Source organism: Monopterus albus, unplaced genomic scaffold (genome assembly GCF_001952655.1).
Source record: "Monopterus albus unplaced genomic scaffold, M_albus_1.0 scaffold18.1, whole genome shotgun sequence".
NCBI classification, from domain to species: domain Eukaryota; kingdom Metazoa; phylum Chordata; class Actinopteri; order Synbranchiformes; family Synbranchidae; genus Monopterus; species Monopterus albus.
The window spans coordinates 95,350-118,590 of NW_018127898.1; the positions used below are offsets into that span (position 1 = coordinate 95,350).

General features: G+C 41.1%; 4 protein-coding genes across 4 annotated transcripts in view; 2 read left to right on the forward strand and 2 right to left on the reverse strand.

Moving 5' to 3' along the window:
* Positions 1-4,517: 4,517 nt before the first annotated feature.
* LOC109956147 (neurogenic differentiation factor 4-like) lies at positions 4,518-7,448 on the reverse strand. The gene is made up of 2 exons (XM_020593039.1): positions 7,374-7,448; positions 4,518-5,831 (listed from the first exon to the last, which is right to left on the reverse strand). Exon 2 carries the CDS (start codon positions 5,823-5,825, stop codon positions 4,860-4,862), a length of 966 nt encoding a protein of 321 aa, XP_020448695.1. The 5' UTR covers positions 5,826-5,831; positions 7,374-7,448; the 3' UTR covers positions 4,518-4,859.
* Positions 7,449-11,631: 4,183 nt separating this feature from the next.
* Positions 11,632-16,134, reverse strand: endou (endonuclease, polyU-specific). The gene is made up of 8 exons (XM_020593179.1): positions 16,064-16,134; positions 15,717-15,839; positions 13,296-13,467; positions 12,990-13,192; positions 12,235-12,348; positions 12,040-12,146; positions 11,808-11,950; positions 11,632-11,719 (listed from the first exon to the last, which is right to left on the reverse strand). Exons 1-8 carry the CDS (start codon positions 16,119-16,121, stop codon positions 11,632-11,634), a joined length of 1,008 nt encoding a protein of 335 aa, XP_020448835.1. The 5' UTR covers positions 16,122-16,134.
* Positions 16,135-18,367: 2,233 nt separating this feature from the next.
* Positions 18,368-20,836, forward strand: tsfm (Ts translation elongation factor, mitochondrial). The gene is made up of 6 exons (XM_020592983.1): positions 18,368-18,497; positions 18,789-18,941; positions 19,016-19,144; positions 19,250-19,372; positions 19,738-19,819; positions 20,245-20,836. Exons 1-6 carry the CDS (start codon positions 18,450-18,452, stop codon positions 20,637-20,639), a joined length of 930 nt encoding a protein of 309 aa, XP_020448639.1. The 5' UTR covers positions 18,368-18,449; the 3' UTR covers positions 20,640-20,836.
* Positions 20,837-21,815: 979 nt separating this feature from the next.
* Positions 21,816-23,241, forward strand: part of myl6 (myosin, light chain 6, alkali, smooth muscle and non-muscle) — a 6,693-nt gene continuing 5,267 nt past the window's right edge. Inside the window, exons 1-2 of the mRNA XM_020593186.1 lie at positions 21,816-21,959; positions 22,262-22,289. Coding sequence (XP_020448842.1) covers positions 21,957-21,959; positions 22,262-22,289 — 31 coding nt within the window. The 5' untranslated portion in view covers positions 21,816-21,956. The remainder of the gene's footprint in view (positions 21,960-22,261; positions 22,290-23,241) is intronic.

Genomic DNA, 23,241 nt, shown 5'->3' on the forward strand with positions numbered 1-23,241 from the left:
AGAGCCCTTACGGCCACAGCTCCAAGTGGCTGCATCGGCAATGGAGGTGGAGAACATGGTCCATTCGGACTCAAAGTCTCCAGTCTCCCTCGGGATCTGGTCGAAGCTCTGCCGGAGGTGGGAGTTAAAGATCTCCTGGACAGGGGGTTCTGCCAAATGTTCCCAACAGACCCTCACAATACGTTTGGGTCTGCCGAGCCTGTCCAGCTTCCTCCCCCACCATCTGATCCAACTCACCATCAGGTGGTGATCAGTTGACAGCTCCGCCCCTCTCTTCAACTGAGTGTCCAAGACATACAACCAGAGGCCAGATGAAACAACCACAGAAGTCCAGTAACAGAACACCACTTGGGTTCAGATCGAGATGGGGGGGCATTTCTCCCAATCACGCGCCTCCAGGTATCACTGTTGTCGCCCACGTGAGCGTTGAAGTCCCCCAGTAGAACAATGGAGTCCCCAGTCGGAGCACTTTCCAGCACCCCTCCCAGAGTCTCCAAGAAGGCTGGGTACTCTGCACTGCCATTCAGCCCATAGGCACAAACGACAGTGAGAGACCTATCCCCGGACTGAAGGCGCAGGGAAATGACCCTCTCATTCACCGGGGTAAACTCGAGCACATGCCAGCTAAGCTGGGGGGGCTATAAGCAAGCCCACACCAGCCTGACGCCTCTCATCGCGGGCAACTCCAGAGTAGTGGAGAGTCCAGCCTCTCTTGACAAGTAAGGTTTACTTCTCCTGTTGATAAAAATTCCATATTGCCCATCTAGTGTTTTTCTCAGTTTTTGTATTATATCTTTGTATGTCAAAAGAATTTGTTTTTCTCATTTTATGAATGATAATGATCAGTTGTTGATGTCTCAGGTGTTTGTCATTTGACTTCTTTTATAATTGTTCTTGCTGTTTGTGGCTTTACTTTGATTTAAAACAGTTGCTGTTTCATATTTCACCCCTGAGGAAGTAACGTTTTCCTTAAACATGCTACAGCACTGACAGAGTGCAGGACCCGCAACTCAGGAAATTTTGTTGTTGATTCAAGATTGAGCATCAACACTCCCCTACACCAATACAGTAAACATAATTTTTCTCATAATCTATGAAATAAATCAAAGTGAAATGTATCAAACAACAGTGTTCAACCCAGATAAGAGTTTTACATCAAATGATGCCAGTGCTGTTGTTGCTGTGCTGCCAGGTTTCTGGCTTCTTTTCACCCCAGTGTGCCAGCAGTGCTGGAGAGCCCTGACTGTTTTTGTTCTTCATTTGTCTCCTTCAAGGATAACTGCACCAACCGCTTCCATCCTCTCTACTAGCCCTTGCACTTCACTGCTGCCTTTGAAGATTAATCAGCCTGATTTCCTTGATTAATCCTTTTTCGTGTCCTTTCACAGTAAATAATTACAGTTTGATACAGTCGTTAGCTGAATAGAGCACAGCATGCAGATTTCTGATAGAGCAGAGTCCCCAGGTACCTTCATTAACCTGATTATCCAGATCCATTCACACTCCATCAACCAGCTTACATGTAAATATTCTATTCCCACTCTTAACTCACTCTGCTGGCACGCTGCATTTGACAGGTGAGATCTCAATAAATGTTTGAATCATTCTGCACCTCTGCAATAATCATGCTGGAAATTTATGAAACATTACTAATAAATGTTTAATTTCTGCTCTACAAAGGCTGTGAGTTTTAGCAGAACATGTCTGATGAGTGAATATCAATCACTTGACATCTTCACAAAAGCTGAGCAGTGAAGCATCAGATCAATCTGTTTCTACAGAAAACTACAGTGTAAGCACACTCATAACAGCAATTTAATGGCGACACCTAGTGGCCAAATTATCTCTTACCCAACTCATTTTATTTCAGCAAAAACATCACTGGGTGGCAGCTCGATTCTCCCCATTTATACAGTAGATTTAGTTCTGAAGAGCACATCTCATGACAGCAAAAAACCTCCTCATGGGCGTATTCAGTACAAGATGCTGCCTTTTACTAAACTTTCTTTCAATTAAGATGATTTACCTGAGTGGATGTGTAGCACTGCCCATGCTTTATGTTGTAGAGCAAGCGCACAATAGTTGTTGTGTATTAGAGGAGGTGGAGAGCTGCTGCCCCAGCTGCCCCTCTCCCCTGAGGATTAGCGAGTTAATGCAACCATTCAGACACTGAGCCCTGATCAGCTGCTTAATACAGTTTTATCCCAAATAATACAACCATGATGTGTGCACCCTAACAGACATGCATAAACCTACTTACCAAACTCGCACACTTTAAATGCTGTGTTGTTAACTTGTTGGTCATTTTCAGGCAGTAGGCAGTTGCTCTCAAACAAAGGTCATATTACAAACACTTGAACAAAAATCTGAGTAACAGTTTATTTTAAAGATCTGTAATTTCCTAATAATTGTAGACAAATGTCACATTTTATAAAGCTCAGCTGACCTGTGCACTGGTTTCCCTTTGATTTATTATTAGGAATTGAATGCTATTTTTTAAATGTAATTCGTTCCTAATTATGGTTCTTACCAGGAAACAAATTTAAAATTTGTAGGAAATGTTTCAATAATTAGAGTATAAAATAAAATATTGCCAAAAGGCTCTGTGTTGATCCATGACAGCGCCTCACTGAGATTAAAAGTCAGGGGGTCAATGGTCAAAAAGGGTAAGGGCAAACAAAGCCCTCTGTTTGTTTTGGGTGCAAAAATGTCCTTTTCAAATGGCAAATCTCTTCTTTTCCCCAAAGACACTGGTCTATCAACTGTCTATCATTTATCATGTGGCTAAATAAGGAATATCCTGCATGTCCTGTCAGGGATAGTCACGTGTCTCTAAAGAGCAGGGAGATGTCCTGCTTCTGTTATTCATCTTACCCCTCCAAAGTTAGTCTCCATGTTTCCCTGGTAAGTTGTGCAAATCTGCTACACACATACAGAGACTTATACTAATCCTTGTGAAAACAAAGTGATATATTTCTCCCAGCCTCAGGCGTGGGTTGTTCATCACTGTGTTTATCAGGATCATGAGCTTTTCCTCCAAAGTATAGTCTTTAACATCATGTTTAGCCCATGCTCACTGTGTCTGATGAAGAGACTGTGCAGAAACTGACCAGCAAATTGATGAAGCAGCCTGCTACCATGATTCTTTTTGACCATTCCCACCAGTGAGCCATGACCCAGTGTGACCTTGTGACCCCTTCATACTGACCTCTCAGTGGGTGGCCTTCACACTGACCAACATGTAGACCATAAATCACTAGAAGTGGCTGTTCTTGGATCAGATATTTGACAGTACATTTGCAGGGTGATATTTTTCTACTCAGTTTTTCTTTTTATTATAATTTTCTCTTTTATTTAGCCACAGGGGTTTCATGTTAGTGATGTCTGTGCTGGTCCCAAGCCCAGATAAATAGAGAGGGTTGTGTCAGGAAGGGCATCCAGTATAAAACTGTGCCAAATTATTCATTTGAATTGGATTCACTGGGGCGACCCCTAACAGGAGCAGCCAAGAGTAGTAGTAGTAGTAGTTTCTCTTTTCCACCTGTTGCTATTTAATGTTTGTCCATTGCTTTTTAACACAGCCTCCTCATCAAAAAAGGAAAGGTTCTCCAACCCTTTCAGTTTTGATTTATGTATGACAAAAGTGTATCTTTCTGAATGTCTCTGTGTGTATTTGAAAGATAAAGGGTATAAATGTATAGATCTGTTCATTACAAATGTGAGGGTTAAGTTGCGGTCTGGGTGAATGTCAAGGATTAAACAATCCTAGTGTCAGTGAATAAGAAAGTCTGCACAGCCATGTTAATCATAAATCATAAATCCTACCTCACACATCCACCCTTTTAAAAGACAGTCAAAGGATTAGTGTGGCTAAATCACAGAGATCTGGGGAGAAAAATCAGGATAGCAATTAATCAGGATCCCTCACTGCTGATGGAGTTGCTGAACTCTCTGACATATCTATCTGTCTGTCTCTCTGTTTATCCATTTCTATCTATCGATTTAACAAAAATTAAACACAGAATCCATGGACTGGTTGAATTAATTTTTATATTTTAACAACATTGAATCTTCCAAAAGAAAAAAAAAATGGAAAAGACTAAATATTGTATGATATACAAAATCTGATGAAAATTTGATAATTTTCACAATGTTAACCCGAGAATATTTACCATGATCCCTCACCTAAACTCCACCCATTTTCTTTTAGTTTGTTTGTCTTTGTCTATGAAACATCTGCAGACAACACCCTCCAAAGATGAGCTGCATTGCATTAGGAAATCTACAACTGAATGTGTTTTGAGTGCAAAATGTAAACGAATACACAACCAAGAAAACTGCACACAACAGAAAGATACTGTAAGAGATAAACTATCGCTCTATCAAACAAAGAGAAGCCTTGACCAAAAAATACAAAAGGATATCCGGGCACACATCTGCACATCAACAACATCCTTATGTACTGTATTAAAATTAGAAAATAAATTAAATTAATTTACATAAAATATCTGATGTTGCCAAAGATAAATAAGAAGTGCTTATATTACAGTAACAGGACATTGGTCAAAATGGCCAAAGCAGATTTTCCTGTTAGGAACCCTTAGGTCCTTACATCATTTGGTAATCCATTTTTAAGAAAATGTGCTGGTTTAGGTCAAGTATTTTCTAAGATTAGTAATGTTCAGCAGTGCTACTGTGCAAGTCTCCACACATATAATCGAGCCAGTTTTATTCTACCATTCTTCTGATAACAGCCTTTACTGAGACGGGTCAACTCTTCAGTCTTAAATGTTCATGAAGGATCAAAGACTAACTCAAGCAGTGAGGTTGTATTGGTGACTGAACTCTCCTCAGCCTCTTTAGTCTCTATAGACAGAGCTTATCTGTCGCGGGTTCATATGCGGTGGATGGTAGGAGTAATATGGCTCCTGTCGGTGTATGTTATAGCTGCTCTGAGCTTGATACAGGCCCTGCTCAACAGGGGAGGAGGAGTAGTGGTGTGAGGGCTCCTGTTTCGGCACCATGTTACTGCTGATGCTCAGAGGTGGTGTAGGAGGGCTGTCGTATGGAGGGGTCCCCACGCCACCAGCATTATACTCATTTGGGAAGTGACTCTCATTCATTCCTCCTTTTATCGCCCTCAGGTGAAGAAGGTGAGCAGAGTCAAACATGCCATAAGGTGGACTTGGTAGGCCTGGGGAGGAGTAGCTTACCACCCCACTGAGAGGAGTAGGTGGTGCCCGAATACCATGTCTGTCCTCAGGCCCCATCCCAGCACCATGAGCTGGTCCCAGCTGCAGGCAGCCAGCCACCAGGTTGGTGGTGGGCTGTGAGAGGCCCTTACACAGCGTCTCCATGAAAGCCCTACTCTCTGTGGACAGGCCCCCCTCCAGAGCCTCAGACAGAGCACAGATGTAGTTGCGAGCAAGCCGTAATGTCTCAATCTTGGACAGTTTCTGGGTTTTGGAGTGACAGGGCATGATGCTGCGTAGGTTCTCCAGGGCATCATTTAGACCGTGCATACGTGAGCGCTCCCTGGCATTAGCCTTTATACGCCTGGCACGGAATCGCTCCTGTCGGGCTTTGGTCATCCGCTTTTTCTTAGGCCTTTGTTTTTTGCAGTCATTTTCATCCTCCTGTCTGTCCTCTTCATCTTCCTCATCCTCCTCTGCATCCTCACTCCCCATCTCCCTGGTCTGTTGGTTTGCTCCACCTGCCTTGTAGCGATGTAATGAGACCGATGTGTTTCCATCAGGCGAGCTCATGTCTCCATCCATCCACTGCAGAGGGCTGATGACCTCCTCTCCTTCCCCTTGTCTCATCATAGTACTCTGCAAAAGAGAAAACATCTTTGTCATATACATGTTATCATGCAGTTACTGACAGGTTTACAAATCATCCTCACTACTAACTGTCATTTGAGGACTCTTTTAATAAACACAATTCTCTATTTGGCTCCAGCCCCCCCATGACCCCGTTCAGGGACTAAGCGGTAAAAAATGAATGAATGAATTCTCTATATTAATATTCTTACTCTCTTAACCTGTGCTTTTCCCCTATTATTCTGGATATTATTTCATAGTCATATTTCATAGTGTGCTGAAATTCACAACACTGAGTTCTGGTGTGAGGTAAATGCAAGTTTTTGTTTCAAACAAGGACTTTGTTTCACTCATTAGCACACTTACAACTGAGGAAGGTTATGTTAGCAGTGGTGGAAAGAACTAAGTTCATTTAAAAATATTGCTATTGCATAAGTGCCTGTCACCCAGTATCAGCTGGGATCTACTCCAACCCCCACCCATGACCCTCTAGAGAATAAGCAGTTAGGTAATGTATGGGTAGACTATTACCTAAGTGCAGTTTAGAGGTGATGAGTAGTTCCATTTTCTTTGATCTTCTTCCACTGCATATTAAATAAAAATACCACCAGTACATGGTAGTATTCGGGTAACTAAGCAGAAATCAGTTGAGAACAAATGTTTTCTCTTCCCTGCTTTGACATTAAATCCTGTTACTGATAATTACTGTATAACAGTAGTGAAGGATAAGGGTTGAATAATGGAGCCATATCATTGTTCACTTTTTCTGGGAATTGGGGGGGGTCTCACTATTTCTAAAATCCCGGTTAGAGCCCAGTGGAGGCAGTGATTATAAGCTGTCATTATCAATCCAAACCTACATTAACAGTTGTACTGTAAACCGTGACTGTCAGCAGCCTTCAGCCCTGTGGCTTCAGCACCGGACAGTTCCCTCCAGCCGCGCGCTCCTGAGCCACAGGTGCGTCTGATTGACCCAAACATGCCAGGATATGACTCTGGCACCTTTATTGTAAACCAGGGCTCTGTTTTCCATACATGCATTGTGCAGTTGTACCCCTTCGCCACCTATTCTCGCCGGGTAATCCCCGTCAACTTGTGAACTGGTAATACCCTTGAAATCAAGTCACTGTGACAGCACTTAAATCTGGGGCATCGCAGGATTTGTTTCGTGGATGAAGCGACGGCCACGGGATTAAATGAAAGACCGACATCCCCCAGATCAGTGACACAGGACTTAACAGTAGACCCAAATGAAACAGACATTTCAAAACGCAGAAATATTATCTTGCCACAGATTGCGCGCTTGAGCAGCTATTTGCTAAACACGCAAATTGATAAGCCTTTACACATTTTAAATGATATAATCAGTTCACTTCATCTGGAGTTTTAGTTAGAGATAAAAGCTGCAGAGCTTTTGACATTTCTGTAGATTTCGACTAAACTGTTTTTGTTATGGTTCTATGACTAGCACAGAAAAAGTCCCGAAACTGTTCCAGGCTGTTTAAGTACAGATTACTTGATTGTTAAAATCTTTTTAAAAGCTTATTCTACCTGTGTTGATATGGCCCGGGGCTCCTCAAGAGATTTTTCAGATGATATTTTTCTCTTCTCACTGTTCGGTCTTTCTGTCCATCAAGCGGAGCTGAAGTTTGTTGCTGTCCCACAGTGTTTGTCCCAGTGACGGTCACTGTGAGGGGGCTCCGGTTTTAGCCTAAGCGCTAAAGCTCCTCCTCCCACTCCCATCCGACTCCTGCTGACGCGCTGGCTCTCGCGCGTGTCCGGCCCGTGGCGCGATCCCCTGCAGCTCCGTTCGTCGCCTGTGTGTGTGTGTATGTGGAAGGTCAGGGGGATGTGCATAAGCTCGGTGAAGAAACCGGGCCTTTGTTCCATTCCGAGGGCCGTCACGTTTGCATTTAGCGGAGGGGAGACGTGTTCGGTTTTCTGAGCCTAACTTTATGTGGCAGCTTGAAATTGTGTGTGAGCAGGTGTTGACTCCATCCACTCTCACAGCCATCCATCCCTCTGCACTGCAGGGACAGGCAGCTGAACAAGTTCATCTCACCCAGGTCTGACCAGAAGGGGTAGTTTTGGTCACATGAGATGTGAAGTTACATTGGTAGGCTAAATGTGACTGGGACTCATTTCACCCCCTCCCCTGAGCTCAGGTGTATTTTATAGGTGTACTTCTGTATTTTGAGGTTTAAAGAACCATCACCCATACAGAATATCTCTATAGCTGGACTCCCTTTAATTCTCTCAGTTTGTTCTTGAAGCTGAAAAAGGCCATTACTTTTGTGTTTGCAATTTCCTGGTTTTCTGCATAAAGTGGTCATGAAATGTGATTTGATCCTCACCAAAGTCACAGATATCAACAAACACAATATTTCTAAGCTGATAAAACATAAACAGTCATGACCTTTCATGACTTTATTGAACACACCCTTTAAACAAATTGCAAACAGTATATATCAACTGTACATCAACATCTCAGATCACTTGGTTTAAGTGAGTCATCACACATGGCTACAAAACACACCAAAATACTTCTTTGATTTAGAGAAATGAAAAAAAAATCTTTTGTTTCAGATCTGTTTTGACAATGTTGAAATGCCCCCTCAGTGTAACACTGACCTTAAGAGCTCGATATTGACCTTGGAAATAGGTTATGAAATGTGACTCCAAAAGGCGAGCTGCAAGAACTTGCCAAAATGTCGACATTGTGCTATGAACTTTTACTACAGCATTTTTATTAGGCTCTGTAAAAGCAAAGTAATGAAGTGTGGCATAAAGGGCATGCTGAATATCAAACTACAGTCAGGGTTTTAGTAATTATGTGTCCTTTTTAGTTTATCTGCTGAATCACAAACAAAAGATGTGTTTTATGATGGGCATATATGCACGCTAAATATAACATTTGTTCATGAATGTAAGTTGTAAAAGATTACAATGCAAAACAAAAGGATAAGGGAACAGGCAGACTGTACAGGGAGAATGTATGAGATTTAGGAACAGAGCACCACATGCTCTAACAGAGAGGTTTGAGGTGGGGTTCAAGGTAATCTGTACACCTGAAGTATTTGCTTTTCATTCCCTATTCATTCCCAGGTTGACCACCTTCCCCACTGCTCCTTCCCTTGGGTCTCTGCCTGTCCTATTCCACACCTGCAGCCTCAAAATGGGAAAAGCAGAGCCATGGCTTTTGTGTCCCCAGAGTCAAACTAGCAGGGGAATATAATAGCTGAGGCCTTGTGTCCCCATCACGTACACACAACAGAGTTTATGATATAGAAATAAATTTGCATTATGTTTTGTTTTAGGGGACATGAGTCACATCCCAGTTTGATTGATAACTTTCCTTCCATGAAAAGCTGTCAGTTGTTGTTGTTGTTGCCTTACCATGTCTACTTCCCATTTGACCTACTTACTGCATGTTGTCCAATCTTCAAGTTCCACAAATGGTGCTGAAGTGTAATACTATATGTATGCCATAATGTGCCCAGGTCCCTCAGTGCTGGCCCACACAATGAAGTCCTGGTGCAGATGGTCTTCTCTTAGACATATCTCTTATTTTAACAGTCTGATGCTCAGATGCTCATCTATTCTCCACTGGTTGTTTGGCTCACTCACTATGTTCACATTGCTCAGAGGACAGTCCCTCCCTCAACTTCTCTAGGTGTGATGTGAGATGGGAGTTTATATATATTTTATATATAATAAGTATTAAAATTAAAAAAATGGAAAGATAAATCTTCACTCCAGTACACACACAAACATGACCTTCCTGTGAGTCCCCAGCGTTTCTATGTGTGATAGTGGGGAAAAGTGGGTTTTGTCCATCTGTCATACTGGAAGTCCTTGGAGAGATACCAACACCACAGCATGACAAGTGTGTGTGTGTGTGTGTGTGTGTGTGTGTGTGTGTGTGTGTGTGTGTGTGTGTGTGAGTGTGTGTGTGTGTTAAGGAAGTGGACATATTACATGTGCAGCAATTAAAATCATTTGCTTCCAGCACTATCATCAGCCTTGGATGTTCAATGGCCCAAGATTGTATCTCTCACTCTGCATATGCCTGTATCAACTTTAAAATTTATACCATAACTAATAGCATTGACAGCACAGTTATCACGTTGTTCAGAAGGCCTACAAAACCTCTAGAGAATTAATGTTGCTCTGTATTTCATGGTCACACATCAACTTTAGAAATATCCAGCATCTAAGCCAAACTTGAACCTCCCTCCAGGCCAGCACTGACCCTTAGGAGGCCGAGGTGTTGCTGACCATGTGTCCTACTAACCATCGCATTGATGGACCCCACAACTGGGTAAAATAGACACCCCTTTCTGCCTGAACCCTTAAACTCCCTTAACCCTTCCCTAAACCCTCTATTGGCCCCCTGTTGTGCATGCTCATTGGCTGACTCGCCTTCAGGCGTCCCTTTTCCACGGGTCTATTGTCGGAGCCCATAAGCAGCTTTGTTTCTGCATGTGCAGCTGGGCTAGCCCGCACAGCCATTAGCTGCGACACACTAAAGGGAGAGCAGAATAATATAATTACAAAACAAAAGTCAGGTGGCTCACGAGATCTGCCAGGAGAAGTCCATTTTGCAGGGACACGCTGGCGGGTGGCCAGCTATAATTTGATTATGAAGTTGTGTGAGTGACAAAAGAAACAATTGAATCTTTTCTTTTATTTGCCCCACTGTGATTTAATTTGATGCCACTGGGGCTTTAAAAAGAGAGCAGTGTGAAAAGAGAAAAGATTTACTTTTCTAATTTCTAGAGTCACCAGCTCAGAAAATGTAATATTGTCTGACGAAATTGTGAGAGGAATTCTTCCTGGGCCTAACTTTATTGTCACGTTGCTGCTACACTTTGACTTCCAGATGAATCACTGAAGGCCGGAGTTATGCAAACTGCTCTTGCTTTGTATGAATACACACAGGCCGGAGGACAATGGGATCAGTGGCAGATCTGTCTCATGTAATACCTTCTTTAAACAGGCCTGCAAGTGTGTGCCCCTGTTCTGTCAGCAGACCAGAAATGATCCTGTTAGTCACCCTAGATGAGTGAAAGAATAAGATCAACCCCCATCCCAGCTGGACGCACTCGCACACTAGGATGCACCTATTTGTACAGGCACACACACACTTAACCCCACACTGGGGAGTTACACACACAGTTTTATGGACAGCTGACAAGTACAGATTTAGCTTGTGGCTACTGTTTGGAGCAGGTCAAGCAGAAGAGGATCTGTTAATGTCTTTTTATGTCTATAATTCATACTGCAAAAGACTTTTTTGTTGTTGTTGTTATATAAGACAATAAGCAATTGTGCCAAATGCGCACATGCTCTTACTGTTGAAGGGTTGGTGTCAGTATTGTGCCTGCTCAGGGTGTGTAAAGTCCCATTTTTTGCCCCATTAGGCACAGTTTGATCATGCCCCTGGGAGAGCACCACATTCTCATGCTCTGTCCGACTGCTCAGAAATGTTTCACTGCAGATAAATCAACTGTCTGGTTTACTGGTTTATTTATGCAAGTGCATGTGTGAGGGTGGGAAGCTTCTGGAGCACTTACAAAAGAACCAATATTTGAAGATAGATCTATTTGACAGATTGCTCTGAATTGCAAAATTACAGAATTTTGGGAATAAGTTGATGTGATACATTTATATCATACCTTTTAACTTTTAAACTGAAAATGTTGCTTAAACATATGAATACCTGTCACTGTGATAAGTGCTTTTATTAGGAATATTACTTCAAAGGATTTAGTGTATATAGTGAGTCTAAGGAAAGACAGGCAGGCTGCTATGTAAATTGCTTGCTGTCATAAAAAGAGTTATCCCAGGTGTAGGTTTGGACACTGAGCTCCTTTCCTCCCAGGCTTAGGCGACACCTGAGGATGACAATATAAAATCTAAATCAGAAAATGTTCTCAGGCCAGAGGACCTCACAGAGTAGTGAGGGCATTTAGATTTACTCACAGTTTTCCAGGACGAGCGATATAGCAGAGGCTGTAAACGGAAAAGTCAAATTCAGGACTGCTGCCGATGACTGCAGAGCCGACCTGCTTGAAGTAACCATCCCACATAAACTGCATCCCCAGGACATCAGGGTAGGTAGTCCACTGCAAGTAAGAGAAAGAAAGGAAATAAAGGAAGTGATTCACATCACAGTATAAACCAAAATGTTGATGTCTTTATTGTGGATACTTACAGGCCCATTGAAGCTGTGGCTGTAGTAGTTCAGGTGCCCCCTTTTCTCAAGAAGATAGAACTGGATCCAGTTATGGAAACCAGACACCTTTCCTCCCTTGACCTCTCCTATTACAGAATGCAGTTCTTACTAAATGCATAAATTTTTGTTTTCAAGACATCTATGGTGCTACAAAGACATCAGCTCTGTCCAAACCTGCAAAGGTGTGTTCAAAACCACTGGAGTCCATCTTGTTGTTGTTACGGGAGTACAGACCAAACCACATCATCTTCAGGTCCTGAATGAACTCTTCCTTTGACGCATAGATACCTTAAGATGCAGAATAACACACTTTAAACAATAGATCAGAGGTTTTCAAACTGTGGGGAAACTTGAGGCAAAGTGCTTCATGAGGTGAAATGTAATTATGATATTTTATAACTCTTAGTGTCCAGTTGAAAAAGATGTCTAAAATCAAAATACACAAATCTGAACACAGACATGATACACATTTTAAAATTCAGTGTTACTTACTGTTTCTCTTATTTCTGTTGAATAAATATCCATGAATCCACTTAAAAACCCTGGACAAAATACACTCTTATACCTTCAGAACTGAGAATCAATAGGTTTTAAGTTTTCTTCAGAATAAACATAATCTTCCTGAATGTGAAAAGCCAATTAACTCACTGACTCCATGTAAATGTTAGACTTCTAGTTTACATCTGCCAAAGCATTGTGGGAACTGTAGTTCCAAAACAGGTTTACCCTCTCAGCAGAAGTAACAAAGAGATTAATAACAGCAGTGACAAAAATGATTAATTTTCTGTGTTGAACTATCAGTATATTTTGTCAGTTTTTTCTGAAGGGGCTGCTCACATTATCAGATATAGAAAACCTTTGCACCAGAGCAAAGGCATTACCAGAGCAGTGCCAAATTGGGATGTACCATTACACATGGCCCAAGTTACCCTTTGTGTAGAGGAAGGCAAACAGCTCTTTGCCCAGCTCAGTGCACATGGTCTCCTTAAGAAAAATGTCCTGCTCCGCCAGCTGCTGAGGGCTGAAGTCCTCTGCCTGCCCAGTCATCCGGTGGTAGTTGTCCAGCACAGCCAGGAGAGCGGCATAGGTGGGCCTGGAGAACAGAGCCTCCTCATCCAGGTAGCGGAACAAGCTGGAAGCAAAAATGCCAGACAACACAGAAAAAAGGGTAAATTCATCTTCTTCAGGAGGAAGGAGAGCCAGCCGGAGTACGCTGTGCTAATAGCACTGCTCACCGTCTAGGGCTGAGATCTGTCTGCAGGTTTGTCTGAGAGTCAGGTACCAGCACCTGAGGGTCAATGATCAACTCAGAGGCTGAAGCCTTGTTTGAGTCCAGAGCATAAAGGGTCTCGGAGACAGCCTTGATCTCAGCATCAGTGATGGCACTACCACCACCCCCTCCTACACCTGTGGAGAATCACAAACACATGCACAGAAATTATTTTTTACATTTCTATTAACCTATGAAAGTAATTTCTGCATTGCTGTAGCATATGTCGTATTATCAGTGGTGAAAAGTGACAAAAAGTGACTAGGCTTACAGTTTTGAGGTACTTGAATACTTTATGCCACAAAATATTATACTTTTTATTCCACTATTTGTATTTTACATCTATTTTTACTTTCTAAATTAAGATTTTGGGTATGTTTTACAGACTGCATAATCAGTATGCTGAATAAATGTGATGTAAAATACTGTTAGAATATATAATAGATTCTTATAAAATCACTACAGTATATAAAATACTTCTGCTGAGCTGCATGTCCACCAGCTACAACATTAAAATGCTGTTTACATCAACAATAACCTCAGCAAGTATTATTCATATTTAGTACATTTTGCTCATAATACTTAATGTTGTATTGCAGTATTGCTAATTTAACTTCACTAAAGGATATGAGGACTACCACCACTGGGTATTACGAAACGGAGGGAGCAGGTGAGAGAACAGCAAACACATCTTTTTACTTTCATTGTGATATAGCACAACAGTGACATCCACTGGTCATACTAGGGGAAGATTTGACTGAGAGGATGGCCACACAAGCCAACAGTGGTGGAAGTACTGAGGTCTGTGTTACTTGTTAAGGAAAAGTGCTAATACCACAGAGTAAAAAAAAATACCCATTTTCAAGTGAAAGACCTGCATGTAATGTTCTACTTAAGTTAAAGTAGTATCATCAGACAAATGTAAAGTACCAAAAGTAATAGTAGTTGTATATAAAATCAGTTCCAGCGACCCTCTGCATTATAATAAACTACAGTAGTATTGATGCATGTGTTGTGATGTGTTACTGTTACAACTCATTGACATCTGGTAGGAGACAGCTGGGCCAGCATGTCAAAATGTTTCAAAGCCACCTGTTTAATGTTTGACAGTGTGTTGTTGTTTAGGAGTTTGATGTTTTTATGTAAAACTTTTAATCTGAAGAGTAACTAGTAACTAAAACTGTATATAGTGGAGTAAAAACTTGAAATATAACATAACATAAAATGGAAGAACTGAAACTGTACTTCAGTAGAATATGCACTTACTTTTCACCACTGTAAACCAAGACATTAGACCATGATACTGTTAGGGTGATTTTCATTTTTAGATAGAAATATATAATTAGTTAGGGTTTTATTATATAGCATACATAAGTTTATATATTTTACTCTCACAGTTGTGTTTATGTTTATGTAGTTACATATCACCTTAAGTCTGCATTGAATCACTGGTCAGTATTTTCTGTGTAAGCCAACTAGAGTACTGTTTAACATCAAGGAGACTGGTTTACTACAACACTGAAAACTTATTAGATTTACAGCTTTAGCAAAGAGGGTCCACAGTTGTTTTATGATCACCACCTGGCTGATGGGATGGGGGAGCTAGAAGTTTATTGGGGTTTCTAGGATAGTTGAAACAGAGATTAGATCTAAAGCCAGGAAGAGAGACCAACTTCAAAAGACAGGGTAATATACACACACACAGGCAGAGAAGTTTTATTGCTAAAGGGGGGTTAGTGCCAAAAGTCTCTTGGTAACAAAGAAAGACATAGGCGTCTATGTAAGAATTAAGACAGGGCAGGTATTCATCCCTTTTTTAGGGTGCTGTCTACAACCATTGGAGCAGAGAGGAAGATTGGAGGATGGACGGATTGAAGGACCAATCTTGGGAGAATTAAGTTTAAACCACAATTCCTCCCCAACAGTTTGGACCAATCAGAGAGTAACATTTTTTCATATAAATGTTGTGTACTGCTAAGTTGAATTTAGTCTTTTCTGTTTATCCTAAACAGATGGGATCCATGTGCACATGCTTATTTTGATACGTTAATGCATAATAAATTTCACACGGTGAAATATCTTTATATTTAGTCTTTTCTTTTCAATTTACGTGAACACGTTCAACAATACAACTACATAAACTGAATGAAAACCAAAGGTTAGAATGAAGACTAAAGCTGTTTTCACAGACTCCACACTGCAAAATTGAGCTTTTCCACGCAGCACCACAGGGCTCACAGCTTGACTGCTGACCACCTTGAGTTAGTGTCCACCATGTGAAAGTCGCCAGGTGTTGGGGGAACACAAACAGGTAGAAGCTTGTTGACTAACAGTATCTGTATCTCATGTGAGGCAGGGTCAGCTAGGTGACACAAAATGGTCTTACTGTGACAGAGTTCTGTGTAGTCGCTGCAGCAGTTTTTGTACTCAGTGCACTTGGAGTTGCAGTGGCAGTCATTCTGAGAGTTGTATTTCTCACCACATCTGCCTTTGCAAGACGTGGCTCCAGCTAGAAGGAAAAGAAAAAGACTCGTCAAAACAGGCAAGGTACACATTGATAAAATAAAAACCTTCCACAGACCCTGACAGGGGTCCAGGGTATCTGGAAACCAACAGATTAGTGTTTGATTAACAGCAATTGCATTCATACCCTTTCTGTGCCTGTATTAAATGTTAATGATAAACTTGTAATAGTAGGTTATGGTCATATTAGAGCAAAAAAAAAACTCTTACTGCTGTATCCCTGGCAGAACAGGGTCATGCAGAGTCCAAGGATAAGAATAACCTTCATCGTGCCTCAGCAACAACCTGAAAACAATGTGAAATGACTGTTATCATGGTCTCCCTTTTATAAGCAAGTGTCAACTGACCAATGCCAAGCGCAACACTCATATTAAGCCAGCCCACAGCCAGCCCACTTTACTGTGACCATGTATCTTGAATAAAAACACTAAAGGGTGTTGGCAAGTGTGACATTTTAATTTCTTAATCATAAGCTATACTGTTGATTGATTGTACAGAAGGCGTGTGAGGTATTGGAGAGCCATGGCACTCCTAAACAAAGTGGAAACATAAAAAATTTTAAATAATGTACATAAACTTTTTATCTTTCTTCTCTGTGAAATTGCACATCTGCTTATCACACAGACAGCGCTTTAATATATAAAAATAAGACCTTAACAAGAAGGTGTCAGCTATGATAGCAACTGCTGTTTCAGACATATTACATTTATTGGGATAAATAAAAGCAATTTAAAAATAAAGTGTTAATGAAATGCAATGCAAAATATAATCATTGAAAGCACACTTTGTCTTGTTACCCCTCCTGCCAGAGTGGCCAGATGCTGTATTTCACAGGGTTCATGCAAGATTACCTATAACAGCTCACCTGCTTCAGTGATCCTGCTCATGTTGCATACAGAGGGTGTAGAGCAACTAAGACATAATATATTCATGGGGTTTAAAATCATGGAAAACAGGCAATGTTGAAATTATTAATGGTTTTTCATTTCTAACCCATAAAAAAATTAGACATTAGTTATCAAAGGTACAGTATCATAAGCGAAATTGTTGCATTTTTATGCTCCCAAATTACATATTAGATTATACGATTACACTTAGTTAGAAAAGCTCAAGAAAATGGAACACACTATCCAAGTGGTTTTATGTGTGTAATGTAAACTCAGGTTCAGCTGCATCATCACTGCTATAAGATATAATAATTTAGAACAAATCCCAACCTTTTTGGCCAGAAAGCATGCTTACTGCAAATGCAACACCTCATCACTGGCTGGACATCTACCACATGAGACCAGTCAAACCAAGGGGTGATTTATTTTCTCATTTATTTTATTTGAATAATTTATCTTTATGAATTTCATAATTTGGACTGGAATGGTCAAACAACATTGATGCACTCTACAAGAAAGACCAGAGCAGGCTCTACCTGCTGAGGAGACTAATGTCGTTCAGAGTGCAGGGGACACTCCTGAGGACCTTCTTTGACACAGTAGTGGCATCAGCCAGCTTCTATGGAATGGTCTGCAGGGCAGTAGCAGCACAACCACAGACAGGGCCAGCTGTATAATGGAAGTCCGCCTTGACCCAGTGCAGTAGGATGTTAGCTAGATTAACATCCCTCCTGTAGAATGACTCCTACCCTATGCATCAGACCCTGAATGCATTGGGCAGCTCCGTCAGTGGCAGACTGCTCCACCACAAGTGCGTGATGGAGCTCATTGCAGGTCTTTCCGTCCTACTCTTGTCAGGCTGTAACCAGCATTAAGGCTCAGAATTGAACAATACACTGACAGAATACAAACATATATTGCAGTGGTGAAAAGTAACTGAGTACATTTAATCAATTACTGTACTTAAGCACAATTTTGAAGTATCTATACTTGAGTATTTTCATTTTTTTTGCTACTTCACACTTCAGCTTTACTACATTTCAGAGACAAATATTGTACTTTTAGTCCACTACACCTATTTTATAACTTTAGTTACTAGTTACTGTCCAGAACCAAATTAATACAAAATATACAGTATTCATAAAACATTCATAAAATTCACAAGCTACCCAGCAGTAATTAAAATTATAAGCCTATAAACTAGTTAAAACTAGCTCCCTGTTTACCAGCCACAACATATAATGTGATGTACACAAAAATGCATCAGTTTTATATTTCAATATGATATACATTACTATTAAATGTGCCATTCTGCAAATGAATACTTTTAGTACCTTAAGTGTGTTTTGATGCTAATACTTTTGTACTTTTACTTAAGTAACATTTTGAATACAAGAATTGTACTTATAACAGAGTATTTTATACTGTTGTATTACTAATTTTACTTAAGTAGGGGATCTGAGTACGTCTTCTACCACTGATGTATTGTGTCATTTATTATTGTTTGAGGTTTAAAGGGCAAGTATGACTCACTGGCTGTAGTTATGGCTTCGAAGATGCACCTGTACTCCCGTACTGTAGAGGGCGCCAATCAGCAATAACTAACCTTACGTATATATTTTTGGTCATAGACGGCTTCCTTACACAGTGTGGTTTTTCAATGACACTTTGAGCTTTCTTCAAAATTTTCGCTTCTCCGGGGTTTAAATATGTCGCTCACCGTTTTATTCAGAACAGTAATAAGAGATGTTGCAAAGGTGAGCAGATTTAGCCTCACACTTGTTCATATTATTGACATTTCACTTAGATTTTGACCTGACAATCTGGTTTAATAGTCTTTTCTTTCTGTTAACTACTGGGCTAGTTTCAGTGGCTAACGTTAAGTTTGCTAATTCATTATTCTGTACTGTTTAGATATCATCATGGCTAGATTTCTATTGTGACATAAGTTTGGTACATCTGACTGTCAGCTAAAGACAGAATAAAATGGCAGCCTACTTGGTTTTTGTTTTAAAGATATTACACCTTTTTCCATCTGTCATTTACAGGTCAGCCTTAACCAGCACGTACAGTGGTTACACACAGGTTGTCAGCTCCTAGCAGCAGAGAAAGCTCTCCTGATGAAACTGCGGAAAAGCACCGGCTACACTTTCATTAATTGCCAGAAAGCACTGGAGAAATTTGATAATGAAATAAGACAGGTAACCACCTTTCTCAACCCCACTCTGCACTAACAATTGACAGTGTCAGGTGATGTAACTTGTCCAACTTTCAGGCAGAGGCTTGGCTGCATGAGCAGGCACAGAAGGAGGGCTGGAGCAAAGCAAACAAGCTGGAGGGTCGCAAAGCTAAGGAGGGCCTGATCGGTCTGTTTGTAGGAGATAAAGCTGCAGTTATGGTGGAGGTAAGACCAGCAGCATAGGAAGTTATTACCAGCATCATCATGTCAGTTCATTAGTTTCATTTTTGTTCAGCCTGATGGAATTCAGTTATTCTCTTTTTGATACAGGTTAACTGTGAGACAGACTTTGTTGCCCGCAATGAGAAGTTCCAGCAGCTGGTGAAGGATGTGGTGTTTACCACCTTGGCTCACCACCAGAGTAAAGCTCAGAGCCATGAAGGATATGTCAAGGTAAAGCTGCAAAGGCCTGTAATTTAATTTTTACAGTAATGAATATCCTCACTGTATATGGTTAAACCTGTAGCAAAGTGGAGCTGATGGAGGTCATGTAAAGCTGAAAATTAAGCATATATTGAGGTTTCTTAAAATATCAGTGTAGAGCAGTACACAGGTTACAGTGTGTAATGCCATGTTGTACTTTGAGGTAAAGGGTTTTTCTAGCATGATGTCAGACTTTGTGTGAAATGTGAGTAAGACTTCTAGAGGTTGATGCTGCTAGGAGAGAAAATACAACACATTAAATCCAGGTGTCAGTGCTTCAGTCCTGTTTCTTTTCCTATACTTAGATTTTGTTAACAAACTACATTTGTTTCCAGAGTGTCCTGGCAGGTGATGAGTTAAACAAACTCAGTTTGGGTGAAGGAGCTTCACTTGCAGACCAGGTGGCTCTCACAATAGGTCAGTAAGAAAAGTGTTTGTTTTCCTTCAGATATTTTGCAGTTTCACTGCTACTTTAGCTTGAAACATGTTCCCCTCTGCCTTCTGCAGTTCTTCAACTGGGTTTTCACCACCAGTGGTGCAACTCATTTCTAAGTTCAAGTTGATTTTGTTCATTGTTTTCTTGCTGGATTCATAGATCACTCTTCATGGTGAGAATTAACAAATTCTAACATTAAAAAGAAGTCACATGATATAAAGTCATCTAATGCTTACATTGCCTTGTGGCAATGGAAATTGATAAATTTTTGCCACTTGACAGAAAAAAACGAAAGAAGAGCAAACAAAAATTTTGTTGCATCTAACAAGAACTGTGAATAAGATATGAGCCTTCTGAACTCATTGCACCATTTATTGATGAAACATGTTCCCCTCTTTTCACTCAGGTCGCCTCGGTGAGAATATGTCAGTGAAGCGGGCGGTGACAGTTGGTGTCCCTGCTGAATGGTACATCGGCTCATATGTGCACGGTAGCGTGAGTGGCCAGCCTGAGGTGGCGATGGGGCGATATGGTGCCCTTGTCATTTTCCAGGGTGGAAAGGAAGGAGAACAGGAAATTTTAGGTCGTAAGCTGGGACAACACGTAGTAGGAGAATCCCCCATGTCCCTGGGCAACATGGATGACCTGCCCTGTGGTGAAAGTGAGACACGTCTGCTACCACAGACCTTCCTGGGAGACCCCAGTAGAACCGTAGCACAGTTCCTCTGTGGGCAACAGGCTCGAGTGCTGGACTTTGTCCGATTTCAGTGTGGAGAGACGACCAGTGAAGAAGCAGAATGAAAGCAGCGAAATCGTGTATCCAAAAAATTCATCATATGCCTTTATTTTATATGAAGATTAATTCCGAGTATTCATTTACTGTCTGATACCAAGACAGTCAGACATTGTCACCATGAATTTGAAAGCAGAAAACCCACCAGCACTGGTACCTGGTGAAATAAATAATCCAACAATAGAATGTTTTTTGTTGTTGTTTTGTTTTGAAATTGCAGTTCAAGTTAGTGTTATATGATTATTTTCTTGTAAAAATGAGCAGGTCATGCTATAATTTATCCACATGAACTTTTAAATCAAGCAACCTACTGCAATGTGCCAATAGAGTGTCATTGCTTTCTTGTGTACTATATACTTAGTTTACTTTGTCTTCACGTGTAGGCTGAATTGAAGAAAAATGTTTGTCTAGATCGGATGTGACTTTTGTCCAGCCTGATAAGCATGGCCCTCAGCCTTTCCACTGAAACATAACAGATTTGACAGAAATCTGATGTGATAAACAGCTGCTCTATGATGAACTGTTTTTTAGTAGAGATATCCAGCAGTTAATCCAAAGGGTGTTATAGGTCCAAGGACTGCAGAAGTGTGTGTGATCAGCGCTTTCACTTGAGTGAAAAGTGGTGATGGGTTAGGGGGCCTGGCTCATTTGATGCCTTGCTGTATAAGCTTAGGAAATTACCAATGATGTACTGTTAGCACAATGTTTGAACACCATGAAATCTGTAAAATGTAAATTCCACTATCATCATACTTTTGAAAGGATGCAATCATTATACACTAAGGACGAAGCAGAACTGCTGGAGGTCATTATTAAAGCCCTGGGAAAACATGGATTCCCTCTGAGAATGGAAGACATTTAAAATCGGACCCTTTCATTTGCCAGTCTGTAATAATGACAGTGATTTAGGTGTTTCAGCAAAGGCTTTTTTAACCCATAATGGATATCCCAGATTTAAGTCTGAACTGTTACACAGTAGGACAGGCAATTTTCTTGCTGTCTCTTCTCGAATTGTGATATCTACATTCTCTTTTCGATATGAATAGAAAACACCTTGAGGATTTCAGAATGGCTTTGGGTACGGATAAGAAGGGACAGTATGCTATGCTGTGTTCAGGGGCTCTACAGGTGTAGCTGCTTCCAATTTGACAATGTGAGAAACGTAATTGTAAAAAACGAGGCATGTGATTGGCTGTTCCTACACAAGCCACGGTGACATCATCAGGAATGTTGTGAAGCTGGAACGAGCTACCTGGTAGCTGTTGTTGCTCTCCTCTTACCGAAGATAAGGCTTTCGTCTGTTTTACGGGCGAAAAAAACTAGACATGGTATGTTCAGTTATTGTTTCAGACCGTTCCATCGGAGTAGCTACTTGTGATAAATTTGCAGTAAATAGCAATTACTTGTCCATTCGTAAATTGTAAAAACATCTAGCTAACCTAGCTATTTAGCGTTAAGCTAGCTGCGTATCGCTCCTGGCCTGCTAGTATAAGCAATTAGCCACAATCCTTGTTTTAACTGTACGTTAGAATTAATGGAGGATTAATTTACCTCTTAACTACATTGTCAGCCCCTTGTTATCTGTCTGATAACTGTTCTTCCCCTCTGCCTTTAACCCCGCCTCAACCAGTCTGACTTCACAGAGGACCAGCTCATGGGTGAGTTTAACTTGATTCGCAAAAGGAGTTTCCTTCTTTTAATGGTTATATTTTTCACGACGCAGTAATCCAATGTTAGTCAAACATTTCATCGTCAATTTAATTCAGGCCCTGTAGCTGGACTGCTGTCTCTGCCAACCTCGAAATCCATGCAGGTAATTGAGTATGGCGATGAGAAACTGAGCTAAACATTTTCTAACAGTTTGGGTTTTAAATGTTGGTGTATTCGTTGCCTGTCACGGTTTGCACTGTACTGTACTACAGTGGTCCCCAACCCCCGGGCCGCGGACCGGTACCGGTCCGTGGATCAATTGGTACCGGGCCGCACAAGAAATCATTAATTATTTCCGTTTTATTTATTATCTGAGTCTGATTATCTGAATCTTTTATTTTGAAAAATGACCGTATGCTCTCGGTTACATCTCGGTCACTTGAGCGCCAAAACTGGCTTACTTGTGCGACATATTCAGCCTTTTCAATGAACTCAATCTGTCACTTCAGGGGAAAATGACAACTGTCTTCAAGTTGGCAGATAAAGTAGCTGCATTTAAAGCCAAACTGGATTTGTGGGGACTGCGCGTCAACAGAGGCATTTTGGACATGTTTCAAACATTACGGGGATTTTGGGTGAGACTGAGCCTGAGCCTTCATTCTCCCAGCTGGTGCACGATCACATGTCTTTGTTTTTAAAAGAGTTCGAGCGCTACTTCCCAACCACAAAGGACCCACGAACTGCCAAGGAAGGGATCCGCAACCAATTTGTCAACAAACCAGGTGAATCCAGCAGGTCTGTGCAACAAGAAGATCAACTGCTGGAGATCGCAAATGACGGCGGCCTTAAAAGTATGTTCGAGACAACAACTCTGTCGGTGTTCTGGATTAAAGTCATGACAGAATACCCTGAGATCGCCACCACAGCACTGAAAACCCTGTTGCCATTTCCGACATCCTA

What these genes read in the sequence shown, in the direction of transcription:
- endou (XM_020593179.1), bottom strand. Translation starts at nt 16,121, where the DNA reads ATGAAGGTTATTCTTATCCTTGGACTCTGCATGACCCTGTTCTGCCAG. An exon ending in TGCCTTCCTCTACACAAAGG is followed by an intron (nt 12,349 to 12,989) that starts GTAACTTGGGCC and finishes CTGCATCTTAAG; the next exon opens with GTATCTATGCGTCAAAGGAA. An exon ending in ATCGCTCGTCCTGGAAAACT is followed by an intron (nt 11,720 to 11,807) that starts GTGAGTAAATCT and finishes TGTCATCCTCAG; the next exon opens with GTGTCGCCTAAGCCTGGGAG.
- LOC109956147 (XM_020593039.1), bottom strand. Translation starts at nt 5,825, where the DNA reads ATGATGAGACAAGGGGAAGGAGAGGAGGTCATCAGCCCTCTGCAGTGG.
- tsfm (XM_020592983.1), top strand. Translation starts at nt 18,450, where the DNA reads ATGTCGCTCACCGTTTTATTCAGAACAGTAATAAGAGATGTTGCAAAG. An exon ending in TTGATAATGAAATAAGACAG is followed by an intron (nt 18,942 to 19,015) that starts GTAACCACCTTT and finishes TCCAACTTTCAG; the next exon opens with GCAGAGGCTTGGCTGCATGA. An exon ending in CCAGGTGGCTCTCACAATAG is followed by an intron (nt 19,820 to 20,244) that starts GTCAGTAAGAAA and finishes CTTTTCACTCAG; the next exon opens with GTCGCCTCGGTGAGAATATG.